Here is a 24,504-nt window from a genome sequence, read left to right as displayed (position 1 = left end):
CGGAGCCAGCCGGTGCAGCCCCTTGCGAAGACCTGACCGGCAGCGCGGGGCTCGGAGCGGCGTGCCGCGGCCAGCCCGCAGTGCCCGGCGCGGCCGGCCGGGAACCGCGCGCTCCGCGGAGCGTCCGGAGCGCCCATCCCGGAGCGCCCGGAGCGCCCATCCCGGAGCGCCCGGAGCGCCCGGCCCGGAGCGCCCGGCTCGGAGCACCCATCCCGGAGCGCCCGGAGCGCCCATCCCGGAGCGCCCGGCCCGGAGCGCCCGGAGCGCCCATCCCGGAGCGCCCATCCCGGAGCGCCCATCCCGGAGCGCCCGGAGCGCCCATCCCGGAGCGCCCGGAGCGCCCATCCCGGAGCGCCCGGCCCGGCGCGGAGCGTCCGGAGCGCCCATCCCGGAGCGCCCATCCCGGAGCGCCCATCCCGGAGCGCCCATCCCGGAGCGCCCATCCCGGAGCGCCCATCCCGGAGCGCCCGGCGCGGAGCGTCCGGAGCGCCCGGCCCCGCCGCCCGCGCTCAAGATGGCGGCGCAGGGCGGGCGGGGGCGCGGCGGGGCGGGGCGGCGGGAGCCATGTTGGGGCTGCGGGAGGAGCCGCCGCCACCCCCGGCAGCAGCAGCGGCGGCGGCGGGGCAGGGGGCGGCCATCGCCGGCGCCAGCGGGGGCGGCGCCGAGCCCATCGCCGTGCGCCCGGGCCGGGCGGCGGCCGCCGAGGCACCATGGCAGCGGCGGAGGAGCCGGTGGCCGCCCCGAGCCGCTCCTGCTGCCGCCGCCGCCGGGAGCCGCCGCCGCCGCTACTGCTGGTGCTGCTGCCGCTCCTGCTGCTCCCTTTGTTCCCCTCCGGGCTGGGGGCCACCGCGCCGCCGCCGCCGGCAGGCTGGGGGCCGGCGGCCCGCTGGGGCTGTCCCGCCGCCGTGCCGTGCCGGGCGGCGGCCGTGCCCCCGGGGCTGCCCCCGGCGCCGCGCCGCCGCTCCCCGCCGCGCTGCGCGCCCCGCGCCGCCCGGCCGCGCCCGCCGCCCTCGGTCCCGGCGCCGGCCCCGGGGCGGCGGAGCCGGCGCTCAGCACCGAACCGCCACCCGCTGTTCCCCCAGTACAACTACCAGGCGGAGGTGGCGGAGAACCAGCCGGCCGGGACGGCGGTGGTGACGGTGACGGCCCAGGACCCCGACGGGGGCGAGGCGGGGCGGCTGGTGTACTCCATGGACGCGCTGATGAACAGCCGCTCGCGGGATCTGTTCAGCATCGACCCGCGGGCCGGGCTCATCTCCACCACCCAGGCCCTGGACCGCGAGAGCATGGACCTGCACTACTTCCGAGTGACGGCCACTGACCACGGGGCACCGCGGCTCTCCGCCACCACCATGGTGGCCATCACTGTGGCTGACCGCAACGACCACGACCCCGTCTTCGAGCAGGGCGAGTACCGGGAGACCATCCGGGAGAACGTTGAGGAGGGATACCCCATCCTGCAGCTGCGGGCCACCGACGTCGACTCCCTGCCCAATGCCAACATCCGTTACCGCTTTGTCAATGAACGGGCTGCCTACGACATCTTTGAGATTGATCCCCGCTCCGGTCTCATCACCACCAGCGGGCCAGTGGACAGGGAGAAGATGGAGAAGTACTCCCTGGTGGTGGAAGCCAACGACCAGGGCAGGGAGCCGGGGCCCCGCTCTGCCACTGTTAATGTCTACATCACGGTCCTCGATGAGAATGACAACATCCCTCAGTTCAGTGAGAAGCGCTACATTGTCCAAGTAAGGGAGGACATACGGCCCCACACCGAGATCCTGCGTGTCACCGCCACGGACCTGGACAAGGACAACAACGCGCTGGTGCACTACAACATCATCAGTGGGAACAGTCGGGGCCAGTTCTCCATTGACAGTGTCACTGGGGAAATACAGGTGGTGGCCCCCCTGGATTTTGAGGTGGAGCGGGAGTACGCCCTGAGGATCCGGGCTCAGGATGCAGGGCGTCCTCCCCTTTCTAACAACACTGGCATGGCGAGCATCCAGGTGGTGGACATCAATGACCATGCCCCCATTTTTGTCAGCACCCCTTTTCAAATCTCCGTCCTGGAGAATGCTCCCCTTGGCCACTCTGTCATCCACATCCAGGCCGTGGATGCAGACTACGGCGAGAACTCACGCCTGGAGTACAAACTGACGGGGGTCTCAGCTGACACACCCTTTGTGGTGAACAGTGCCACGGGGTGGATCACAGTCAGTGGGCCCTTGGACCGAGAATCGGTTGAACACTATTTTTTTGGGGTAGAGGCTCATGACCATGGCTCTCCATCTTTATCCGCCTCAGCCAGTGTCACCATTACTGTCATGGATGTCAACGACAACCGCCCTGAGTTCACCCAGAAGGAATACTTCATTCGCCTGAACGAGGACGCAGCTGTGGGGACCAGCGTGCTCAGCGTCACGGCAGTCGACCGGGATGTGAACAGTGCCATCACGTACCAGATCACAGGAGGCAACACGCGGAACCGCTTCTCCATCAGCACGCAGGGTGGGCTGGGGCTCATCACTCTGTCTCTGCCGCTGGACTACAAGCAGGAGAGGCGCTACGTGCTCACCGTGACAGCCTCTGATCGCACCCTGCGTGACAACTGCCACGTTCACATCAACATCACCGACGCCAACACACACCGGCCTGTGTTCCAGAGTGCCCACTACTCTGTGAGCATCAATGAGGACCGGCCTGTGGGCAGCACCGTGGTGGTGATCAGTGCCACGGACGATGACGTGGGGGAAAACGCCCGCATCACGTACTACCTGGAAGACAATGTCCCTCAGTTTCGTATTGATCCAGACTCTGGGGCCATCACTCTCCAGGCAGAACTGGACTATGAGGACCAGGTCACGTATACGTTGGCTATCACTGCCAAGGACAATGGGATCCCCCAGAAGGCAGACACCACATATGTTGAAATCATGGTGAATGACGTTAATGACAATGCCCCCCAGTTTGTCAGCCCTCATTACCAGGGCATGATCTCTGAGGATGCACCTCCTTTCACCAGTGTGCTCCAGATCTCTGCCACTGACCGGGATGCCCACACCAACGGGCGAGTGCAGTACACCTTCCAGAACGGGGAGGATGGGGATGGAGACTTCACCATAGAGCCCACCTCGGGGATCATTCGCACCGTGCGCAGGCTGGACCGCGAGAACGTTCCTGTCTATGAGCTGACTGCCTACGCTGTGGACAGGGGCATTCCTCCTCAGCGAACTCCTGTGCACATCCAGGTCACCATTCAGGACGTGAATGACAATGCCCCTGTCTTTCCTGCTGAAGAGTTTGAGGTCCTGGTTAAGGAGAACAGCATTGTGGGCTCTGTGGTGGCCCAGATCACAGCTGTTGACCCGGATGAGGGACCCAATGCCCAGATCATGTACCAAATTGTGGAAGGCAACATCCCTGAGATATTCCAGATGGACATCTTTTCTGGGGAGCTCACAGCCTTGATAGACTTGGATTATGAGACAAAATCTGAATATGTGATTGTAGTGCAGGCCACCTCTGCCCCACTGGTCAGCAGAGCTACAGTCCACATCAAACTCATTGACCAGAATGACAACAGCCCTGTTCTGAAGAACTTCCAAATCCTGTTCAATAACTACGTGTCTAATAAATCCAACACCTTCCCCTCAGGGGTCATAGGGAAGGTCCCAGCGTATGACCCAGATGCATCTGACCACCTCTTCTACACCTTTGAGCGGGGAAATGAACTACACTTGTTGATTGTAAATCAATCGAGCGGGGAGCTGAGGCTGAGCCGTAAGCTGGACAACAATCGTCCACTTGTGGCCTCCATGCTGATGACTGTCACAGGTAGGGAGTGAAAATCATTAAATCTTTGGTAACAGTACCTGTGGGGGGCTCTATGAGGTCCCTCTGGGGCAACCCATTTTGCATTGGGGGTTGGGGGCTTGGTAACAAGATTTGGACTGGGAGTCCATTCCAGTCAGAGAATGCTGCTGGAGTGGTGTAAGGGTGGATGGGAGGCAGGCTGTTGAGCAGTGCTCCGTAAAGGGGCTGGGGCTGGAAATGGTCTGCAAGAACAAAGCATCGTTACTGAGCTGTGGGATCACTTCTGGCTGCTAGTGAGGTACCTTTGGAGGTGGTGTGGCCAGCCAGACTGTGTTGTGTGCCATAGGGTGCTGGGCCAGGAAGGAGGCAGCTCCCAGGATGGCCAGGCTGCTGGCCCAGGGGCTGGTACACTGCTTTGCTCCCAAGCCCAGGTGGCCCTTCTTTCTGCCGGGACTGAGTGCTTCCCTGGCTGTGCACAGGAGGGAGGGATTGAGCTCAGTGCAGAAGGAGCCTGCTTAAACACCCATCTGCTGGTAGCATACAGTTCAGTCCAGATTCTGGCTGTGGCACCTGCCAATACTTGCTTTGCAGGGTGGCTTCTAATGCCTAGTAGAACCTTTATGCAGCCAGCTCAGTGTTCAGGGGACAGCTGTGACAAGCCTGAGTGCAGTGCCTGGAACTCTTGCATAGTGTTTGTTGTTGGGGTATCCAAATGCAGATGCTGGCTGTAGCTAGAGGTGGCTTTGTGGGGTGTTGGGATGCCCTCTAGCCCAGCTGAGGACAGGACAAAGATCCATGGGGCTTGCCTGTGGGCAATCAGGGTTTGGACCTGGGGCTCCCAGAGCCTGAGCTTTGCCTTCACCACTAGCCTTTCTCAGCTGGTGGATGCATGATCTGAAATGGAGGCATCTGTCCACTGCTGAACCGTGGAGTGGCTGCAGGAGAGAGGGCAAGAGCTCCAATGCTCTGGAGGGGCCAAGCACTGAATGGCCAGGAGTGCCTGAGGAGCCACACTGTAAATCGTGATGCTCCCTGACCATCGGCTACCAGCTGCCTTCCCTTTTAGCTCTCTCAGTCTGCCTTATTCTGTGAGAGGAGGATCTCCTTCAAAAGATGGAGCGAGGGCTTTAAAAGGAGATCTGTGCAAGGTAATCCTGCATGAGCAGCACCAGCCTGGCAGTGGGCTGGGGCTCTGTGGGGGCTAATTGTGGCCGCAGGGCTGGCCGAGAGCGGCTGCAGGCGAACACATGCCCGTTGCTGGAGGTGGGGGTGGTTTTGACCTTTCCAGCTTCTACTCCAATATGTTTATGCAAGCCCTGCCTCCTTACAGACTTAACCCTGCACAAAGGCAGGAGACAATCACATCCTGAAGTCCTGTATCGAGCCGCCTCGTGGCAAGGGGGCCCTTGCAATTAGAATGTCGTCATCTTCCAGCGGGAAGGGAGAATGGGAGAGGTGTGCTCAAGGAGGGGAGAAGATGGAAGGGGAAGAGCTGTTCTGGCGAGGGAAGTGAGATGCTGGGAAATAGGCTTTTTGTTGGCTTTTATATTGGCTGTGGAGGTGGAGGTCTAGTTTGGTTTTTCAGTCTTTGTTGTTGGAAGCCCCCCGCCCAGCTGGCAGCTCCGCCGGCCCCATGCTGTCGCTGTGAGCACAGAGAGGGTGGGTTTGCAGAGCTGGCAGCCAGGACGTTCAGACCTGGCTGCATTGTCTGCCCCAGACACTGTGCCTGACAGAGCACCTTCCTGCTGCTGGGAGCAGCAGTAGCATCTCTGTGGGTGCCCCAAGGGTCAGAATCCTAGGAGGAAGTGGCTTCCCTGCCTTTATGGTGCATTAGAGGGAGGCTGAATCCCCCTAAAACACAGGGCAAGGGGCCATTTTGCCTGCCTGTGAGCTGTGTGTATTCTTAGCTCAGCCCCTTGTAGGAGGCAGAAGACTTGGGCCATCACAAACCAGTGCCTTTCCAGCAGTGCTGATAGCCATAAAACTGACCTCAGCTTCTCATAGGCATGTAGACACTTCTGGCTGCTAAAATCTGCTCTTGGCTGCTGAGGATGCAGGACAGTGGGATGGAGGGGCTGTCCATGGCCAGCAGCACTGTGAAATCAGGGCAGTGTGAGAGACTGACATCATATTGCCTTCAAACCATTTCAGACTGGTTTCTCTGGGCTTGGTGGTAAGTGTGGAGGCTCAGCTGCAGGAGAATGGCATGCATCTTCTGTGCTGGGTGATGGGAGCCTGATTTACTTTCAAGATCTCTTAACTGGTCAAGTATTATCAAAATGTTGAGAGGTCTGCCAAAATCCTTCAGCAGTGGTGAGGAATGTTCGCTATACCGATACCCGTCTCTTTCCCTGCCTTCTCTGCCTGGAAGTGTTTTACTGTTCCTCACCTGCAAACATGAAAGTCACCCTGCCTGTCCCCAGAGCACCCTTGTGTGCATCTCTGGAATTGCCATTGCGGTCCGAATAGTGGCTTTTTGCTCTTTGGACACTGTTGCTGCCACTCAGCAGTAGAGGACATGGAGCTCTTTAGCTTCGTTGCTTTTGAAGCTGGTAATTGCCAGTCTTGGAATTGCAAACACAATGGTTCAATGCTGTCCAGCACTAGGGTTAGAGGCCCTTGTCCCTTTTCCTTGCTCCATTCTCTGTAGCTGTGTTTCTAGGACTCCTCACTCTGCTGCATGAATATTCACCAGGCACCAGCTCTCCAGCCACAGGATTTAATCAGAAAGGCTGAGCGTTCGTGATTAAAATGCCTCCCATGGGGGGTCAGTGCCTCCAGCCAGCTTTGGGCTTTCTTCTGGTAGCTTTATTTTTTTTTTCTTTCCCCGTTTGCAGTGGGTCATTCTCTTAACCATCTGCCTCCCTCTGCTTGGAGAGGGAAGGCAGCCTTGGGTGTGATGCTGAGGTGGGACAGTGTTAGAGGGGGCTTACTGAGGAGGGCTGTGGGGCCAGGCCTGGCTCCACATTGCTGTGGGGAACTGGGGTGCTTGGCTTTCCTGCCGTGGCCTGGGTGATGCCAAAGGCATCAGGTACCCTCCAGCTCACTCTCTTCCCCAGACAGAGGCTCCTTGCTCCTGGGAGGCATTCCTGGCCTCTAGCCTGCCTCGGGATGCCCTCAGCAGTGTGAGCCAAGGCTTAACAGCGGCCATAAATCAGGCAGGTATTGCTGGGCACTGAGCAGCCCCTGGGGAGAGCAAGAGCTGTCCCCAGGCCTTGTGGCTGCCTCTGGGTGAGCTGTGAGCTGCAGAGGAGAGGGGAGGGAGCTCGTGCTTGCCTTGACCAGAGAAGCCAACTGCGAGGAGGGGACAAAGGGAGAGAGGAGGGGAGGGGACGAGAGGGAGCTGGGACATGACCCAGCTGTGTGGAGGAGGGATCTGGTGTCAAAGTGATGGCATCCTGGGATACTGTCTCACCAGGTGGTTCCTCAGGGAGAGCTGCCAGGCTGATGGTGGCTTGGGGAGCATCTTATGCCAAGTGTGACTTGTAGCTTTCCTCATACTCCTGCCTCCCAGGGTCTGGGCGGTCTCAGTACCCCATGAGCCTCTTGCAAAGAGAACATGCCTTGGGGAATGGAGGTGATGATGCCAGTTCCTTGCCCTGAGTCCAGACAGATCTACATACCCTGGCATGTCTAACCAGATGCTGAATGGAACTATTTTGCTGCTGATGCTCATGCTACCCTCTGTGCCAGAGTGGACAGGGTTTCACACATAGAGATGCTTTCTTACCTTGCTTCCATATGGGATGGGAGCAGTGTGACTTCAGAGAGAAGCAACCCCCCTTTCCTCCAGGAGATTAGCTCCTGGCTTGCTGCCCCCCAGCCTGGAGCCAGCCTTATCTCCAGAGCACCAGTCCCTGTGTGCAGGCTGCTGCTTCTGCAGGAATTTGCAGGGTCACTAAAAAGCTTTCACCTTCTGAAGAGTAGAGAGAGGTGAAGGAAAGAGAGATGTTTCAATTTGTAAATCCTCCTGCACTGCAAACTTCAAACAGGGATGAGGAAAATCAAAAGGCTTCGCAGCAGAGCAGCCATGGGAAGAGAGGAGCAGTAAAGGCAGCTTTGTACATGAGGCTGGGGCATGGATAAGGGACGAGCGGCTGGAATTTGCACACCTGACTGGGGTGCCAGGAATCCTGCTGCTCCTCGTGCCTCCTTGCACTGGGCTGGAGGAGGTGAAGCACATAGGGGAGGTTACAGCAAGGCTTGGGATCCAGGATTAGTCGTGGGAGTCACTGTTGAGATGTGCCGATGTAGCTGTTGTGTTGGTATGATGATGGAGAGCCAGTTTTCCAAGGAAATGTGGGGGTTTAAGGCTCTCAGGTGAATGTGGGGTGGGAGATGAGAAAAACAGGTGACAGCTGTGTGCTGCTAATGCCCATGGGGCACCAGTGTTGGGGTGCTGGCAATGGGCTGCAAGATGGATTGCTTCATTTCGAGAGCTGTGAGGTTCTTAATGAGCCCCATCGAGCATTTGTGGGGCCACCAAGGTTGGCACAGTCTTGCCTTGCCATGCTGGAGTCTGGGTCTGCCTGGTGGAGCCTGTGCTGGAAGCCCAGAAGAAGGGGACCAGGTTATCACCTGGAGGCATCCTCCTGGGGGTCAGCAGACAGGCTTCTCCCACCCAGCCAAAGTTGCTAGCAGAGGTGTCTGGGGTACCCTGGGGTGTCAGGATCCATTGGGTCCCTGGGAGCTGGGTAGGTGAGGTGGGCAGGGGCCCATGATCACAGACCTGCCAGCACGGACAGCACCATTGCCCGATTGGGCTGGGCTGTGCTGCCCGTGCCCCTGCAGCGCACCCGGTGGGCGGTGAGTGAGCTGCTGCTGCTGCTGCTGCTGCTGCTGCTGCTGCTGCTGCTGCTGCTGCTGCTGCTGCTGCTGCTGGCCAAGGTGCTGAGAGAGAGCAGGCGGCCGTGCTCCGCGTGTCCCTGCGTGCTCCACTGCTCCTGCCTGCCAGATTCTTCGTGTGGTGCGCGATCCCAAAGGGACGAGTTTGTTTCCAAGGAAAATAGAGATTAAAGAGAATTAAACAAACCAGAGATGGGCTGAGAGAGGAAGAGATGCAAAGCAGATGGTGAGAACGGGGGAAGCAAGGAGACCAGCACGAAAGCTTGGGAGAGCCTGGAGGAGAGAGGAAGGAAATGGCACGAGAGTAGCACAGGAAAAGGCAGCATGGGGAAGGCAGACAGGGCACAGCAGGGAAGCAAAACACCCCAGGCCCTGGCATCAGCTCCTGTGTTTGCCAAACCTCCTGCTGGGACTTCCTTCTGTTCCTCAGCACCTTTGTTCCTGAGAGCTCAGTTTGCTGCCGAGATCCAGGACAAGGAGAAAACCTGAGAGTTCTTTCAGTGGAGAGCCTGATGGGGGGGAGAAGGTGCAGCCACACCAACTCCTTCCCCTCCATCCCAGGTGGTCCCCTACCAATCTCTGTGGCTGTGACTCCAAGCTTCCTTACCAAGGACTTGGACCTATTGGGGGCCACACTGGGGTGTAGGGCTCTGCCCTGGGCTGGGAGGGAGGAGACCTGCAGAGACCTGCAGCGTGTTCCTGTTCCTTCCACCAGACGGGATCCACAGCGTGACAGCTCAGTGCGTCCTACGTGTGATCATCATCACGGAGGACATGCTGGCCAACAGCATCACGGTGCGGCTGGAGAACATGTGGCAGGAGCGGTTCCTCTCCCCGCTGCTCTCCACCTTTCTGGAAGGAGTGGCCACCGTGCTTGCGACGCCCAAGGAGGACATCTTCATCTTCAACATCCAGAACGACACGGACGTGGGTGGCACGGTCCTCAACGTCAGTTTCTCAGCCCTGGCACCGTGGGGCGGGCGCTACTTCAGCTCGGAGGAGCTGCAGGAGCAGCTGTACATGAAGCGCATGGTGCTGACCGGCACCTCCATGCTGGAGGTGCTGCCCTTTGACGACAACGTGTGCCTGCGGGAGCCCTGCCAGAACTACATGAAGTGCATCTCCGTCCTCAAGTTCGACAGCTCCGCGCCCTTCATCGCCTCTCACTCCACCCTCTTTCGGCCCATCCACCCCATCGCCGGCCTGCGGTGCCGCTGCCCCCAGGGCTTCACCGGGGACTACTGTGAAACTGAGATCAACCTGTGCTACTCCAACCCCTGCCTGAACGGGGGCGTCTGCACCCGCAAGGAGGGGGGATACACCTGCGTTTGTCGCCAGCACTTCAGCGGTGAGTGCTGGGGCTGGGGCCCTGGGAGTGTCCCTTGGCATTGCTGTCACCATGGCAGGTGCTCTTCCCATCAGGGCAGTGGATGTCAGAACCTCTCTGTGCCTGCAGAGGTCCAGCTCTGCTCCCAGCTCTGTGTTTCCATGGTGCTGCATGTGCAGGGCTGAGGTTGCCATAGAAATCTGTCTTGTAAGGAGTTGGCATGGAGGACTCTTGGGGACCCTGGCCGTCACTTTCCACCCCTTCTCACAGAGCAGGAGGACTAAGCTAGACTACGTTAGGCTGGAGCACAGGAGGTTTCTCGGCTGTGCCCCTTGCTAGGAGGGTGATGAGCTCCGGGACCATTGGAGTCTGTCTGTGGTTTCAGCCTGTGCCAGTCTTCAGCTGGTCTGGCAGAGGTGTGGAGCCACACTGGCCCCATGTGCAGTGGTTAAGCTGCAACCCAGCCAGAACAGAAGGGGAGGCTGGGCCTAGGTGCCCCACCAGGCAGGATCTGATCCGGGTGGATCTGGTCCTAGCTGGGGGGCTGGCAGGGGAATTCACAGTCCAGCCAGAGTCTGGTTGCCACAAGTTCCCAACAGGCTGTGGAGAACTGGCAACTGGAGGATGTGGGGAGGTGGCCTCTGGCTACTGAGGAGGGATCCCCTGCCTTGCTCTCGCTGTTGGGAGGGAGCATGGCAGCAGATGGCTGCCTGGAGCTCTTCTGTAGGTGGCTCCTGGTGAGATAAGCAGAGTCAGTGGTAATTAACCTCCGGCATTTGAAGCGTGAACAACCATTAGCAGAAGGGTTAATGAGCTCATTTGCCTGTCACTTCATGCTGTCTCCTCATCCTCCTTGTGTATCACAGAGCAAGTAATGGGAGCAGGGCCTGGGGCGTAGGACTTCAGCTGAGTGGTTCCCTGGGTTCTGTGGGAATAGCACAGGAAAAGGGGCTGACAGGCGCCCTGCACTGCACTGCTGAGCTGGCAGGGGGCATCCCTGTTAGCCATGCCAGCAAGGTGCCAGGGTATTTGCTGTTCCCCATGTGGTTCCCACTTGCATGCAGTCTTTGGAAACTCCCGATGCCATGGATGATACTTCTATAGCTATTGACAGGAGCTCAGTGGCACAGGGCTGTCCCCACACCACAGAGACAGGACTAAGATGCCTGTCCAAGGTTTGTGTGGTGGCAGGGCCCAAGGAGGCACTCTCAGCATTGCCAGGACTTCCCTGGCTGGCTTCTCTATTCTTAGGACTGTGCAGCCCAGCTGTGGCCAGTGCCCTCCTGTCTCATTCCCATGCTGTACTGGATCCAAAGTTGTCCCTTCAGCCAGACCTGGCACCACACCCAGCCCAGTGGCTCCTGCTGGGCTGGCAGTGGTTGCTAGCTCACTGGCCACTGTGGGGAACGCCTGGGTAACACTTGGGGTATCATATCCTTCACTGGCCCCTAGCTGCTCCACAGACTGCTTCCCCTCAGCTGCCCTGTCCTGAATCCGGGCTGCAGTCTGCATTCCCAAGACAAGGAGCACGTGGGTGGCGGCTGCGTACGCGTCCCAAGCCTGTGGCCTTGCTCTGCAGGCGAGAACTGTGAAGTGGACAGCCGCGCGGGGCGGTGCGTGCCCGGCGTGTGCCGCAACGGCGGCACCTGCACCGACGGCGCCGACGGCGGCTTCCGCTGCCAGTGCCCGGCGGGCGGCTTCGAGGCGCCCTTCTGCGAGGTGTCCACGCGCTCCTTCCCGCCGCGATCCTTCATCATGTTCCGGGGCCTGCGCCAGCGCTTCCACCTCACCCTGGCCCTCTCGTGAGTTCTCCCTCCTCGGCTGCACACCGGCAGCCTGGGCTCAGCTGGCCCTGCTCTGCTGGTTCTTGTGCTCAGCACGCTGGGCCAAGCCAGGAACTGCCTGATGCTCTCCATGGTCCTGTGTTGCTTCCCCATGGGGCTGCCCTGGCACCTTTAGCCAAAGGGCTCTGAATCTGCACTGGCATCACTCACGCCTTCCTGCAGTGCTGCTGCCCTTTGCTGCTGCCAGCTCTCTGCCTCCATGCCAGGCCCCCATGCTCAGGTCTCGGTGTCCCTTGCTGGGATGCTGGTGCATGCCACGGGGGAGAGGGGGTCTCTACGTGCTCCTTGCACACACCCTGCCCTCCTTCTTCTTACCCTGCCCCAGGTTCAGCACTGTGGAGCCCGGTGGCCTCCTGCTCTACAATGGGCGTTTAAACGAGAGGCACGACTTCCTGGCAGTGGAGATCATCCAGGGGCAGGTCCAGCTGAAATACTCCACAGGTACGCCCTGCCTGCTGTGGGATTTGTGTCATGGGAGCTGTGAGAAGGTCTGTCCTGAGTAGGAAGAGAAGAATGCTGCCCTGGATGGAACCTGTGCTAAGGGAAGCAGGGTTAAGAGGTGTTGGTGAGCATCAGTGCATAGCACAGGAGATGAGTTGTGTGTATCAGGACTCTCCCTGGGCTTAGGAGTGCAGTTTGTGAGCACAAACCGGGACAAACCCTTTTGGTGTCTCTGCTGCTGTTCTGTCCTGTTGTGCCACTGTGAGCTTCACAAGTCCATCAGCTGCACAGTGGGTTTGGTGCCTTAGGAAGGGGGGGAACATCTGAAGGCTGTCTGGCTTCCCTCAGCCTGCCATCATCCCTGTCTCCTCAGGAGAGTCCAGCACGGTAGTGAGCCCCTACCTGCCGGGGGGTGTGAGTGATGGGCAGTGGCACACGCTGCAGCTCCGCTACTACAACAAGGTACGTGTGCCCCAGCTGTCCCCAGCACTCATGGCTCTCTCTCCCCACGAGTGAGCAGCTCTGGCTCTCCTGTCTCTGTCTCTGGCCCATGGCAGGGGCTCTGGAGAGAAGGTAGAGGAGGTTTTTAGCCCTTAGGGATGGATGCAGTGGAGCAGACAGCTGGGTACAGGGACAGATTGACACTCAGGACCTCACTTGGAGGCTGCAGGAATGTGCTGCATGCATTGTCTTTGCCCATGTCCCTCTCTGGTGCTGCTTGCTGGGCTCAGCTGGAGGTTTCCCTTCTGCATTGCTCACAGAAGCACAGCTGAGCCTGGGCTGTGCTCAGGTCTTTCCTTGCTGTTGTGTGAACCCTTGGGTGCCTGGGTCTGAGACATGTGTGCTGCTGACACCCTTCATTTGCTTTCAGCCCAAGGTCAGCACCCTGGGGGTGGTGCAGGGCCCCTCCAAGGACAAGGTGGCCATCTTGACAATAGATGAATGTGATGCTTCAGTGGCCCTGCAGTTTGGCAGCGAGATTGGAAACTACTCCTGTGCTGCAGAAGGTGTGCAGACCAGCTCAAAAAAGTGAGTTCCTTGAAACTGCTGTGGTGGGGAGAGGTGGTCCCCTGTGGAGCCAGGCCTTCACATCCAGGACTTTGGCTGTGTTGCCTGTCCCTGAGGAGATCTGCTTCCCAGCCCTGTGCACTGGGGAGCTCACTGAGGTGAGGTCACTGTACCTCTTAAAGCCCTGGGCTTCTGATCCTGCAGGTCCCTGGACCTCACAGGTCCCTTGCTCCTTGGAGGGGTCCCCAACCTGCCAGAAAACTTCCCCATCACGCACCGGGACTTTGTGGGATGCATGAGAGACCTGTTCATCGACAGCAAACGCATCGACCTGGCCTCCTACATCGCCAACAACGGAACTGCTGCAGGTACTGCTGCCCCTGCTCCTGCCAGCCCTGCCCAGGAATGGATGATTCTCCTTCTCACACAGCAATGCTGCTGGGCTGTAGCAGCACTGTGGTACCACAGCTGGAGTTGAGCAGATTCTCACTGGAGAATAAAGCCTTCAGGTCCCTCTAAATGATCCAATGTTCACCCCAGATAACATTCTGGGAATGTCCCCTGATCCCAAGTCCAGAGCCTGTTGAGCTGGCTGACCTGGGAGATGCCAGATCATCAGTCTAGCTCTACAGTATCTTCGTTCTGGCATAAGGAGCACCAACAGCCTTAACCCTTTCAGCTGAGCAGGCAGGGTCTGTGTGGAGACACTGAGCAGCAGGGCTTGCCCCTCTGACATCCTGGGAAAAGGCCAGCAGGCAGCGGTGCCTTTCCATGTGGGCTGGGGGGAGGTGGTGCACTGGCTGAGGCTGATACAGGTGGCTTTGATACCTCCAGGTTGTCATGCCAAACACACGTTCTGCGACTCCAGCCCTTGCAAGAACGGCGGCACCTGCTCTGTCAGCTGGGGCACTTACTCCTGCCTCTGTCCTGTTGGCTTTGGGGGCAAAGACTGTCACCATGGTGAGAGTGGGCACTGCTGGGCACGGGCAGGGTGGGGTGCAAGGCTGTGCTGGGGTTGCTGTGGAAGCACAATAATGGACCCATGTGAGATGAACTAACTCTGCTGTCCCTGCATCTAGTGTTCCCTGTGAAGTGCCCTTCCCTTCTCCTCACCTCCGCTTTCCTTTCCAGCCATGCACCATGCCCACTATTTTCAGGGCAACAGTGTCCTGAGCTGGGACTTCAAGGCAGACGTGAAGATCTCGGTGCCGTGGTACCTGGGGCTGGCGTTTCGGACGCGCCAGCAGGATGGGGTGCTTCTGCAGGCCCACGCAGGCCAGTACACCACCCTGCTCTGCCAGGTATGGCCACAGCCTCAGCCACAGCACTGCGGCCCAGCCCCTGCTGCTGTCTGCCCCAGGAGAGCATGGGGCCCTTGTTCTCCCTGCTGGCTCCATCCCAAGCAGAGGGTAGTTGAGGGGAGAGGCATTTAGCAGGCATGGATTTCCTTGCCCATGCTTTGATGGAGGGTTAGGCTGGAAGGAACCAGAGTTGATGAGGTCTTTGCTGCTCCCTTTCTGCAGCTGGCTGGGGGCCTGCTCTCCTTCATGGTGAGCAGGGGGTCAGGGCGCAGCACCAGCCTCCTCCTGGACCAGCTGCAGCTCAGTGATGGGAAATGGCACGACCTCCAGCTGGAGCTGCGGGACGTGCACAGTGGACGAGACTCACGCTACGTCATCACCCTCACCCTGGACTTCGGGCTCTACCAGGTAGGTGCTGCTTAAGGCCCTGGCACCAGGGCAGGAGCTGTGGGGGATGCTTGGCAAATGCAGGCAGGGCTGTGCCTCTGCACCCCCTGAGAGGGCTGGGCCAGGGCTGGTGCCCATTGCCTGATGTTACTCCCTTCTGCAGGACACGGTGGTTGTGGGAAATGAACTGCATGGCCTGAAGGTGAAACACCTGCATGTGGGGGGAGTCCTGGGCTCTGGCGAGGTGCAGAATGGGCTGAGGGGCTGCATACAGGTGAGTCCATTGCTCTGAGCCTTCCCTTTTCAGTGGGTCTGTTATGTGGAGAGTTGGAAAAGCAAATCTGGCAACTGCTGCCAGCATCCATCTTGCTGCTGTCACTTTCCCTCTGGGCATTCAAGGCTCTGAGGTGCCATGGGGTACATTAAATAGTGAGGATGTCAAGTGGCTGCTGCTGGGGGTTTGTGGAAGGCAGGAGAGCTGGAGCCTCGTGTGTCTGTCCTGACTTCACTGTGAGTTTGTCACCTGCACTGCAGGGTGTGCGACTGGGTGACAGCGTCACCGGGATCATGCTGCCCAAGCCCAACCATGCCCTGCGGGTGGAGGCTGGCTGCAGTGTACCAAGCCCCTGTGACTCCAACCCCTGCCCGGCCAACAGTGTCTGCAAGGATGAGTGGCAGAGCTACTCCTGTGTCTGCCAGCCAGGTAGGACCTGCAGCACCCTGCCACTCCTCTGCTCTTCGTGCCTGCTTATCTTCTCCTCTGCCCCTATGACTCCCTCCTGCCTTGGGCAAGTCACATCCCTGTCAGACACTAATCAATTTTTCTGGAGGACAGAATCCCTCCTGAGCCCCCTGAATTCACTGTTGGTACTCTGGCACCCCTGAGGGAGAAGGCATTTGTTTTACATGGTGGTCTCTGTCCTCACCTCAGGGTACTACGGAGGGGACTGTGTGGATGTGTGTCACCTCAACCCCTGCAAGAACAAGTCGGTGTGTCGCCGCAAGCCGGGCTCACGCCTGGGCTACGTGTGCGAGTGCAGTGGGAACTTCTTTGGGCAGTACTGTGAGCACAGGTGAGATACAGGGCAGGACCGTGGCCTTTGGGCCTGGCTCCATGCTGGCCTCTCATCCTGGATATGTAACCAGGGACTTTTCAGTGCCATCTTCCTTCTTGGAGCTGCTGACTGGTGGCAGAATGAGGCCTGGGGAATTTGGTTGTTGTAATATCAAAGATATTTCTCTCCCTAGGATAGACCAGCAGTGTCCAAAGGGCTGGTGGGGAAATCCCACCTGTGGGCCCTGTAACTGTGATGTGAACAAGGGCTTTGACCCCGACTGCAATAAAACCAACGGGCAGTGCCACTGCAAGGTGAGGGACAGCTGTGCCAATGGGGACATGGACCATGGCTTCTCTGAAACCCTGCTTGTTCTTGATGCTGTTCCTTCTCCCCCCACAAAGGCCTGGCAGTTGCCCAGGTCCTGCTTTGTGTACCCGTATCTGGGCTGGATCCCTGCTCAACTCCTCTGTACAGCCTTCCTGGACCAGCATGGTGATGATGGGGGCAGTGGGCTGGTTGAAAATGAGGAATGCCTCGACCTTCTCTGGCTCCAGGGGTTCCCCAGCCAGCCTTGGCTGCTGTCCTGTTGGGCTCTCTGACGACTGTCCCCATCTCTTCCCAGGACTTCCACTACCGCCCCAGAGGCAGTGACACCTGCCTGCCGTGTGACTGCTACCCCGTGGGCTCCACCTCGCGCTCCTGTGACAGGGAGACCGGCCGGTGCCACTGCCGGCCCGGGGTCATCGGCCGCCAGTGCAACAGCTGTGACAGCCCCTTTGCCGAGGTGACGCCCAGTGGCTGCCAGGGTGAGTGTGGGCACAGGCGTGTGGCAGCTGGGCCACGGGGCTTGGTGTTGGTGGCCTGGCCTGTGACCGGTGTGTCTCCACAGTGCTCTATGACGGCTGCCCCAAAAGCCTGAAGGCAGGTGTGTGGTGGCCCCAGACCAAGTTTGGCTTCTCGGCTGCAGTGCTGTGTCCCAAAGGCTCCTTGGGTGAGTGATGGAGAGGGGAGGGGCCAGCCTGGCTGTCCTGTAACAGCCCTGGCAATATCACTTTGTTTTTGCACTACCCCAGTCCCATTCAGCTGGGCTTGAAGTCTGGGAGAAGGAAGTTGGAAGAAGAAATGCCACAGCCTGGGGAAGAGCAGAGAGCAGAGGGTGCTGGCCATAGGACTGGGGTTGGGAAAAAGCTATGGGGTGTAAGACCCATCACCCAGCCATGGGGTTGTGTTGTTCCCTCAGTCTTGGTCCCTGTCTTCTTCCTGCTGCTTTTTGGGTTCACCAGGCTTGAGGCTGAGGTCAGGCCTGGCACAGTGCTTTGCTGTGGTTCCCCCAGCCTCATCCCTGTGTGCCCTGCAAGAGAAGCGGGGCACAGTGTGCTGTCAGGTGAATGCTGGGTAGGAATCAGCATCCTGAGCTGGAGGAGGCAAAGCTGTCCTCAGTGACAGAAAAGGTGTCAGCAGGGTGTCTGGGAGTGTAGGGCAGTGCAAGCCCCAGGGGACAATACAAACCCTGTCCTTCCCCAGCCGTTCGCCCCCGGAGGAGGCAGGTTTGGCTCCTAACTGTTGTCGCTTCTCTCCCTGGTTCTCTCGCCCTCCGTGCACAGGCTTGAGGGGTGCAGGTAAGGTTGTTCCCATCTCCTTCCCCCTGTGCTCTAAGGGCTGCACCACACGGCTTTCCCTCCCTGCTCCCTGCCTGACACCCTGCACACCCCTGCGCTTTCCCCACTGCTTCTGGAGCTGCCAAGGGTCTTCCCAATGCTTTGCCTGGTCTCACTGCTCCTACACAGTGTTCCCTGCTCCCAGCTCACTAACCAGCACAAGCCCAGCTGCAGCTGCATGCAGCCCTTGCCACCCTCTGTGCCTAGCCTGCAGTGTTGGCTCTGGGCAGGTCTGTGCTCTGCTCCCTGGCTGGGATGGATGCTGGCTCTCCTGGATGGCGCTTGCTTAGGGCGGGGAAGGAGCTGGTGGTGAGCAGTGGGTGGTGAGGCTGGGAGGAATGGCTGTGGGGTGGAAGAAGGAGAAGTTACTTGAGTGTGGAGTGGTAGGACACGAGCAGGGACTGATGGACAGGCACAGCACAAGGTCCTGTTCCTTCTGCCTGGCTGACAGGGGAAGGCACAGGGACCTGGGGGTCAGATTCTGCCTAGATCTGCATCTGAGTCAATCTCTGTTGTGTGCAAGGGGAATGCCATCAGTATGGAGATTTCCTGCTCTTCCTGCTCCCTGCTGCAGTGGCACTGGTCCCTGTGCTTCTGCAGCTGGGAGGACTGCTGGGAGCTGGAGGTGGTGGAAGGGGGTACGCTTGTCCCTGGGGCTTTTCTGAGCAGCAACTGGAGTCTGCTCTAAGCTTCCTCTCCCTGCCCTCCCCTGCTACCCTCTCCCAGCCATGGGCACCTGGGTGGGCTCCTGTGCCCTGATGCTGTCCCCAGGAGGACCTGCTCCACAGTCCTGCTGGGTACACTGGGGTTGTCTGGTTTCTCTTGCTCAAAGTGTTTGTGGTGACACACCCAGATGAGAACTCTTTTCTCTATGTTGGCTTTAGCAGCATTTTTGGTGGTGGTTAACATCTCATCCCATTCAGTTTTAGAAACTCCCTTGCTGTACACAAATGCTTGGGCTCCAACCAGGCACTGGGGGCTGCACTGGATGCTGAACCCACACTGCTGGATCCTCCACACTGGGGTCCACCATCCCACTCCTCCATCCCCCTTGGCTGCAGGGGCTCATCTCAGGGACTGGTTTTCCAACACCAGGGCTGTTGTGCTCCTGGGGTGGCCTTGCCCTGTAGGGAGAGCAGGACCTCAGCAGGTATTGCAGGCTGTCAGCTGGGGGATGCCTAGAGTTGGTTGGGCTTTCATAACTTGGGGACAGATGTGCCTAAAGACACAGTCATGTCCCCTTGGGCTTTTCCAGGCTTGTTCTGCCAAGTCAGGTCTTCTTGCAATCCTGTGTGATGGCATCTGGCATGATGCAGCCCCAAAACACACATAGGCACCCAGCTCCTGGAGGGAGGGGATGGCAGCAGCTTGCTGAGGTTTTACAAACCAAGAGTAGAATGGGTTGCACTGGTGCAAAGCAGGATGATGGCCCTGAGGTGTTACAGGCCCTCCCCATCACTTGTCAGTGCCACTCTTGGGGACTTGCTGGTGCCAAGGATCTCTGCAGGAAGGATGCAGCAGGGCAGCCATGTCTCCTGTGCTGAATTTCCAACAAGCCCTTCCTTCTTGTTTTAGGTGCAGCCATCAGACACTGTGATGAGGAGAAGGGCTGGCTGGAGCCAGATCTCTTCAACTGCACTTCACCTGCCTTCAAGGAGCTGTCTGTGCTGGTAATCCTCTCAGCTCTGCAGCCCTGACAGAGCAGGAGCCCTCTGAACAAGGGCTCACAGCCAGAATTCAAAGCACTCAGCTCTCCAGGGGTGCCTGGGGTATGAGAGGGCCTTGCTACAGTGCTCGGTGCCTTTCCCTTCTCACCTCCTTCCCCCAAATCCTGCCTGTGGGAGCAGTGGTCTGAGTTTAAGTTCATATGGCTTCATTTAATCTGTGTCCCCTCAGAAATTATATGTGTCCTGCCAGAGTATTTGAGGGGAAAATAAATAACCTTGAGCAGGGCTGAGTGATTCAAAGCTAGTGGGGTGTCTGCTCCACGAGACCTCTGTAGCCCCCTTGATTTTGTCAGGGACAAATCCCTTTGAAATATCCAGGCAAGTGTATTCAACACTTACATGTCATCTAGGCTGAATTGAAAGTGAAGCCAGGAGAGTTTCCAGGGAAGTATTGCCAGGGCCTTGCCCTGTCCTTTCATCTCCTTGGCTCTGTGGTGTATGGCACTGGGTTAGCCAGGCCAGTGCAGACCTGTATGTTGCTGGGGGCTGGTTTCCTGCCAGATGTTCTCCCTGTTCTAGAGACCTCAGTGGTGGTCTCTAGACCACATGCCTTCTGTCACGGCTTCAGAAATAGTCTCTGTGTCCAGCAGAGCCTGCAGCATCCCAATTTCCTGGAGCCTGCTGAATTGTTTAACCCTCTCTTTTCTCCCCACTGACAGCTAGAGGGCTTGGAGAGGAACAAGACTGAGCTGAACACAATTGAAGCCAAGAAGCTGGCCCACCGGCTCCGGGCTGTGACAGAGCACATGGAGCACTACTTTGGCAATGACGTGCACATTGCTTTTCGCCTGCTGTCCCGCCTCATGGCCTTCGAGAGCCAGCAGCGTGGCTTTGGCCTGACAGCTACACAGGATGCCCACTTCAACGAGGTGAGTTCTTCCCCAGGCCAGAGTGGCTTCTGTTGCTGCTTGTCTTAGCAGCCACCCTGTGTTTCTGAGAGGATTGAGGATGTGATGGGACCCTGTCAGGAGCACTGGGCTCCTCAGTTCGCAGCAGCAGTGTGGGAAGCAAGACCTGCATGGTCAGGGCTGGAGCAAAGAGTGGTTGAGGAGATGCAGAGAACTGGGTTTGCTCAGCCTGGGAAGGCAAAGGGAGGTCTTACTGCTACTGGCAGGTCCCTCATGGCAAGGGTGCAGGAAAGATGTCCCCACACGGCACTGGTTGATGAGAATTGAGCTGGGGGACTAGAAAGTACCTCAAGTACCTCTCTTCCCAGAGCCCTTGTGCAGAGAGCACAGTGCTGCAGTCTGGGGTGGTCAGGAGAGGCCCAAAGGCCGTGCTCACCCTCTGTCCTCACGTGTGTCCCATTCAGAACCTGCTGCGTGCAGGCAGCTCCGTGCTGGCGCCCGAGAACCGGGAGCACTGGGCCATGCTGCCACACGGGGAGCACGGCAGCGCCAGCCTCATGGAGCAGCTGCGGGACTACTCGGGCACGCTGGCCAGCAACATGAAACTCACCTACCTCAACCCCGTCGGTGTCGTCACCCCCAACATCAGTGAGTAGGAGCTGGCTGAGGTGGTGGAGGGTCACTCCTCCATCACACCTTGCTCCCTTCTCATCTCACTGCGTCTCAGGGAGTGTGCTGGTAATGTCCTTGATGGCTCTCTCTAATCTGGGGAGGCATTTCCGAGAGATGTCCTGGTCCCATCCCTGCCTGGACTAGCTGACCTCCAAGAGCTAGCAGAGCCCAGAATGTGCTCCCTGCTCACAGTTACTTTCCAGTCTCCAGTGAAAAAGCAGCTGGCCTTGGTGGCAGGAGTAGTCTGCCCTATGGCAGAGCAAGGATCTGGGCTGGGAAGGAGCACTGTGGGTACTGAGATTTAATGTCATGCCCAAATAGAGGTCATAGCCCCAACTCAGCCTGTGGTTTGTATGGTCCCTTTGCCAGGGACTTGAATCATGGGGTGCACTGGGTTGCTGTCCAGGTGTCCACCCTAGAGGTGACTTCACTGCCTTGCTCCTCCGCAGTGCTGAGCATCGATCGCATGGAGAACCACTCCCACGTCCGCCGGCGCTATCCTCGCTACCACAGCAGCCTCTTCCGGGGCCAGCCCGCCTGGGACCCCCACACCCACGTGGTGCTGCCACTGTCAGTGCTGAGCCCTCCCAAAGCTGAAGGTGAGCACAAGAGCATCACTCGAGAAACAATATGGGTGGGTACGGCTGGCAGGAAAGGTGTAGAATCATAAAAAGGTTTGGGTTGGAATGGACCTTTGAAAGCCATTTAGTTTGCATATACCCTACTAAGACAGTTTCTGTCAGAGGTCCAAGAGCCAACCTTGAGATCCTGAGCTTTACACGTACTCACCATGTCCCAAAAGCTCCTGATGGCCTTGCAAATTGTCTTCAGAACAGCACACACTGGCATGTGTGTGTGGTTTCTTGTGTGTGTGTGTGTGTTCTCACCACCCCCTTGTGTGCCCCAGCTGTCCCCACAGCAGTGCCCACGCTGGCTGGGGGTGAAGGGAACTACACTGTGGAGAGCTCCTCCCCGAGGCAGGCGCTGCCAGAGCCCGAGCCCACTCTCACTGTGGTCATCCTCATCATGTACCGCACCCTTGGGGGGCTGCTGCCTGCACGCTACCAAGTGGATCGCCGCAGCGTCAGGTACATCCTCCTCCCCTTTGCCCCCACCAGCACCAGTGCAGAGGGGCTGGCTGGACTCTGTTCTGTTCCCTCTGGCAGTTGTCAAGTCAGTCTTCAGTGGTGAGGTTTGATTCCCAGCCTTGGTGCTGCTCTGTGCCATGTTTCCCAGCTCCATGTTGTAGACTGAGCAGAGTTCTTCTGAGTTGTCAGAACAGGACACCTGAGAAGTCTCTGGGGGTCTGTAGCTGCCACGCAGTGATGGTGATGGTAGAGCTCTGTTGCTCCTTGCAGGCTCCCCAAGAATCCTGTGATGAACTCCCCCATTGTGAGTGTATCTGTGTTCAGCAATCACACCTTCCTGCAAGGACCCCTGGACACCCCTCTTGTGCTGGAATTTTACCTGCTGGAGACAGCCAACAGGAGCAAACCTCTCTGTGTCCAGTGGAACCACTCCAACCCGTGAGTTGAGCATGGCTGGGCCACTCTCTTTGAGCTGCTTTCCCCACACACCTCCTCGTTCCCTGAGTTTCCCTGAGCAGCACGTGGATGTGGAGATTCTGCCTTCTCCCATGGGATTTGTTTCTTTTGGGAGGGCACAGCAGAGTCAAAATCATTTAGTTTGGAAAAGACCTTTAAGATGATTGAGTCCAGCCATTAACCCAGCACTGTCAAGTCCACCCCTAACCCATTTCCCTCAGTGCCACATCCACACTCTGGCTCCAGTATTTCTGCTTTAGGAGTGCAGTTGTATCTGCTGGCAGAAGAGCCTTGTCAGCCACCCCTCTTCTCTGTGGTTCCTGCCCCCCACATGATTTGTGTGTCTTCTCTCCTAAGTGCACTCTGCTTTTTGGTGACTGCAGGACCAACCCCTCTGGCTTCTGGACAGCCAGGGACTGTGAGCTCGTGTACCGAAACACCACCCATGTCCACTGCCAGTGCTCCCAGTTTGGCACCTTTGGGGTTTTGATGGACAGCTCACACCGAGAGGTAACCTCAGCCTGTGGGACTGTGGGTGATGGTGGGGACTGTTAGCAGCTGGATCCCAGCACAGGCAAAAAATTCCATGTGGGATACAAACACAGTTTGAGAGTTCTGCAAGCTTCCTGTGTTTGCCCCTAACACTTTGGTTCTCTGCTGCTGCAGCAACTGGAAGGTGATCTGGAGACATTGGCAATTGTCACCTATTCCTTGGTGTCTCTCTCCTTGGTGTCTCTGCTGCTGACCTTCTCCTTTCTGACCTGCCTCAAAGGCCTCAAGTCCAACACACGTGGCATCCACTGCAACATATCAGTCACCCTCTTCTTCTCTGAGCTGCTCTTTCTCCTGGGTATCGACCGCACTGAGAACCAGGTCTGTGGGCTTGAACGAGCTCACCCATGGGGGTGAGGTGTGGATGATGCCATTAGCATTGGCACAGTGGCACCATCTCTAAGTCACTTTTGTCTCCCCAGTTTCTCTGCACTGTGATTGCCATCCTCCTCCACTGCTTCTTCCTCTCCACCTTCGCCTGGCTCTTCGTCCAGGGCCTCCACATCTACCGCATGCAGACTGAAGCCCGCAACGTCAACTTCGGGGCCATGCGCTTCTACTACGCCATCGGCTGGGGAGTGCCTGCCATCATCACTGGTAAGAGCTGCTTGTGCTGCACCCACACCCAAACCAGCTCTGCTGCTTCTCAGCAGTCTCCTGACCACCTGGTGTTGCCCAGCTCGTCATGGGTGGAGAGCTGAGGGTGGGCCTGCCATGGTCAGTAGTGCTGGCAGCAAGCAGTGGTGGTCAGGGGATCACATATCAAGGGCTGTCATCTTGAATCCTAAGGAGAAGTAATTCCTCAGCACATCTCCTCAGGTCTTCTAGTTAAAGTCTCTTGGTTTCCCAAGCTGGCATACTTGGGTGACCTATTGCTGGCGGTGCATGTCTCCTGGACTGGGCTGTGTCACAGACACCCGAGGAAAAGGAAATAAAACCTCTGTTGCTGAGTCTCAGTCCTGACTCCTTCCCCCTGTGGTGGAGAAGCCTATGCAGGGGGCAAGGAGCAAGGAGAAAGCCCCTTCACTGCTGACAGTGCTGGCATGGGCTTGACATGGTTTGGACAAGTCCAAGGCTGCCGGGTCTGGACCTGACCTCTCCCTTTCTCCTGCAGGGCTGGCTGTTGGCCTGGATCCTGAGGGCTACGGGAACCCTGACTTCTGCTGGATTTCCATTCATGATAAGCTGGTCTGGAGCTTTGCAGGCCCCATTACTGTCGTCATTGTGGTAAAACCCTGTCCTGTTTCACCCACAACCCTCTCCTGCCTCCCTTCTCTGCACCATGGGCACTCACCCCTCCTTGGCTGCCCACTGCCTGTCCCATTCTCTGTGTCCCTCTCCCTCAGTTAGAGGCCCTCTTTTTGTCCCTCCTCACTTTAGCCAGACCTGGGGGAGGCCACAGCTCGGGCTTGAAGGGGAAAGGAGGGGATGTTTGCAGGGCCTGGCAAACCTGGAGTCTGCACTGGGGAGGTCAGG

General features: G+C 58.3%; 1 protein-coding gene across 1 annotated transcript in view; it reads left to right on the top strand.

Moving 5' to 3' along the window:
- Positions 1–710: 710 nt before the first annotated feature.
- CELSR3 (cadherin EGF LAG seven-pass G-type receptor 3) overlaps positions 711–24,504 on the top strand; it is a 31,249-nt gene continuing 7,455 nt past the window's right edge. Inside the window, exons 1-27 of the mRNA XM_031505916.3 lie at positions 711–3,837; positions 9,377–10,009; positions 11,568–11,790; positions 12,158–12,273; positions 12,647–12,735; positions 13,145–13,302; positions 13,486–13,649; positions 14,116–14,241; positions 14,413–14,582; positions 14,805–14,990; positions 15,133–15,243; positions 15,504–15,672; positions 15,901–16,042; positions 16,218–16,338; positions 16,650–16,833; positions 16,917–17,018; positions 17,632–17,646; positions 19,261–19,355; positions 20,072–20,281; positions 20,725–20,908; positions 21,382–21,531; positions 21,840–22,020; positions 22,291–22,458; positions 22,860–22,986; positions 23,143–23,349; positions 23,451–23,625; positions 24,143–24,255. Of these exons, the coding sequence (XP_031361776.3) occupies positions 711–3,837; positions 9,377–10,009; positions 11,568–11,790; positions 12,158–12,273; positions 12,647–12,735; positions 13,145–13,302; positions 13,486–13,649; positions 14,116–14,241; positions 14,413–14,582; positions 14,805–14,990; positions 15,133–15,243; positions 15,504–15,672; positions 15,901–16,042; positions 16,218–16,338; positions 16,650–16,833; positions 16,917–17,018; positions 17,632–17,646; positions 19,261–19,355; positions 20,072–20,281; positions 20,725–20,908; positions 21,382–21,531; positions 21,840–22,020; positions 22,291–22,458; positions 22,860–22,986; positions 23,143–23,349; positions 23,451–23,625; positions 24,143–24,255 (7,446 nt within the window). The remainder of the gene's footprint in view (positions 3,838–9,376; positions 10,010–11,567; positions 11,791–12,157; positions 12,274–12,646; positions 12,736–13,144; positions 13,303–13,485; positions 13,650–14,115; positions 14,242–14,412; positions 14,583–14,804; positions 14,991–15,132; positions 15,244–15,503; positions 15,673–15,900; positions 16,043–16,217; positions 16,339–16,649; positions 16,834–16,916; positions 17,019–17,631; positions 17,647–19,260; positions 19,356–20,071; positions 20,282–20,724; positions 20,909–21,381; positions 21,532–21,839; positions 22,021–22,290; positions 22,459–22,859; positions 22,987–23,142; positions 23,350–23,450; positions 23,626–24,142; positions 24,256–24,504) is intronic.

Source organism: Lonchura striata, chromosome 12, assembly GCF_050655825.1.
Source record: "Lonchura striata isolate lonStrDom1 chromosome 12, ASM5065582v1, whole genome shotgun sequence".
Taxonomy (NCBI): Eukaryota; Metazoa; Chordata; class Aves; order Passeriformes; family Estrildidae; genus Lonchura; species Lonchura striata.
The sequence above is the reverse complement of the archived record's forward strand: the minus strand, read 5'-3'. Positions and strand labels throughout refer to the sequence as shown.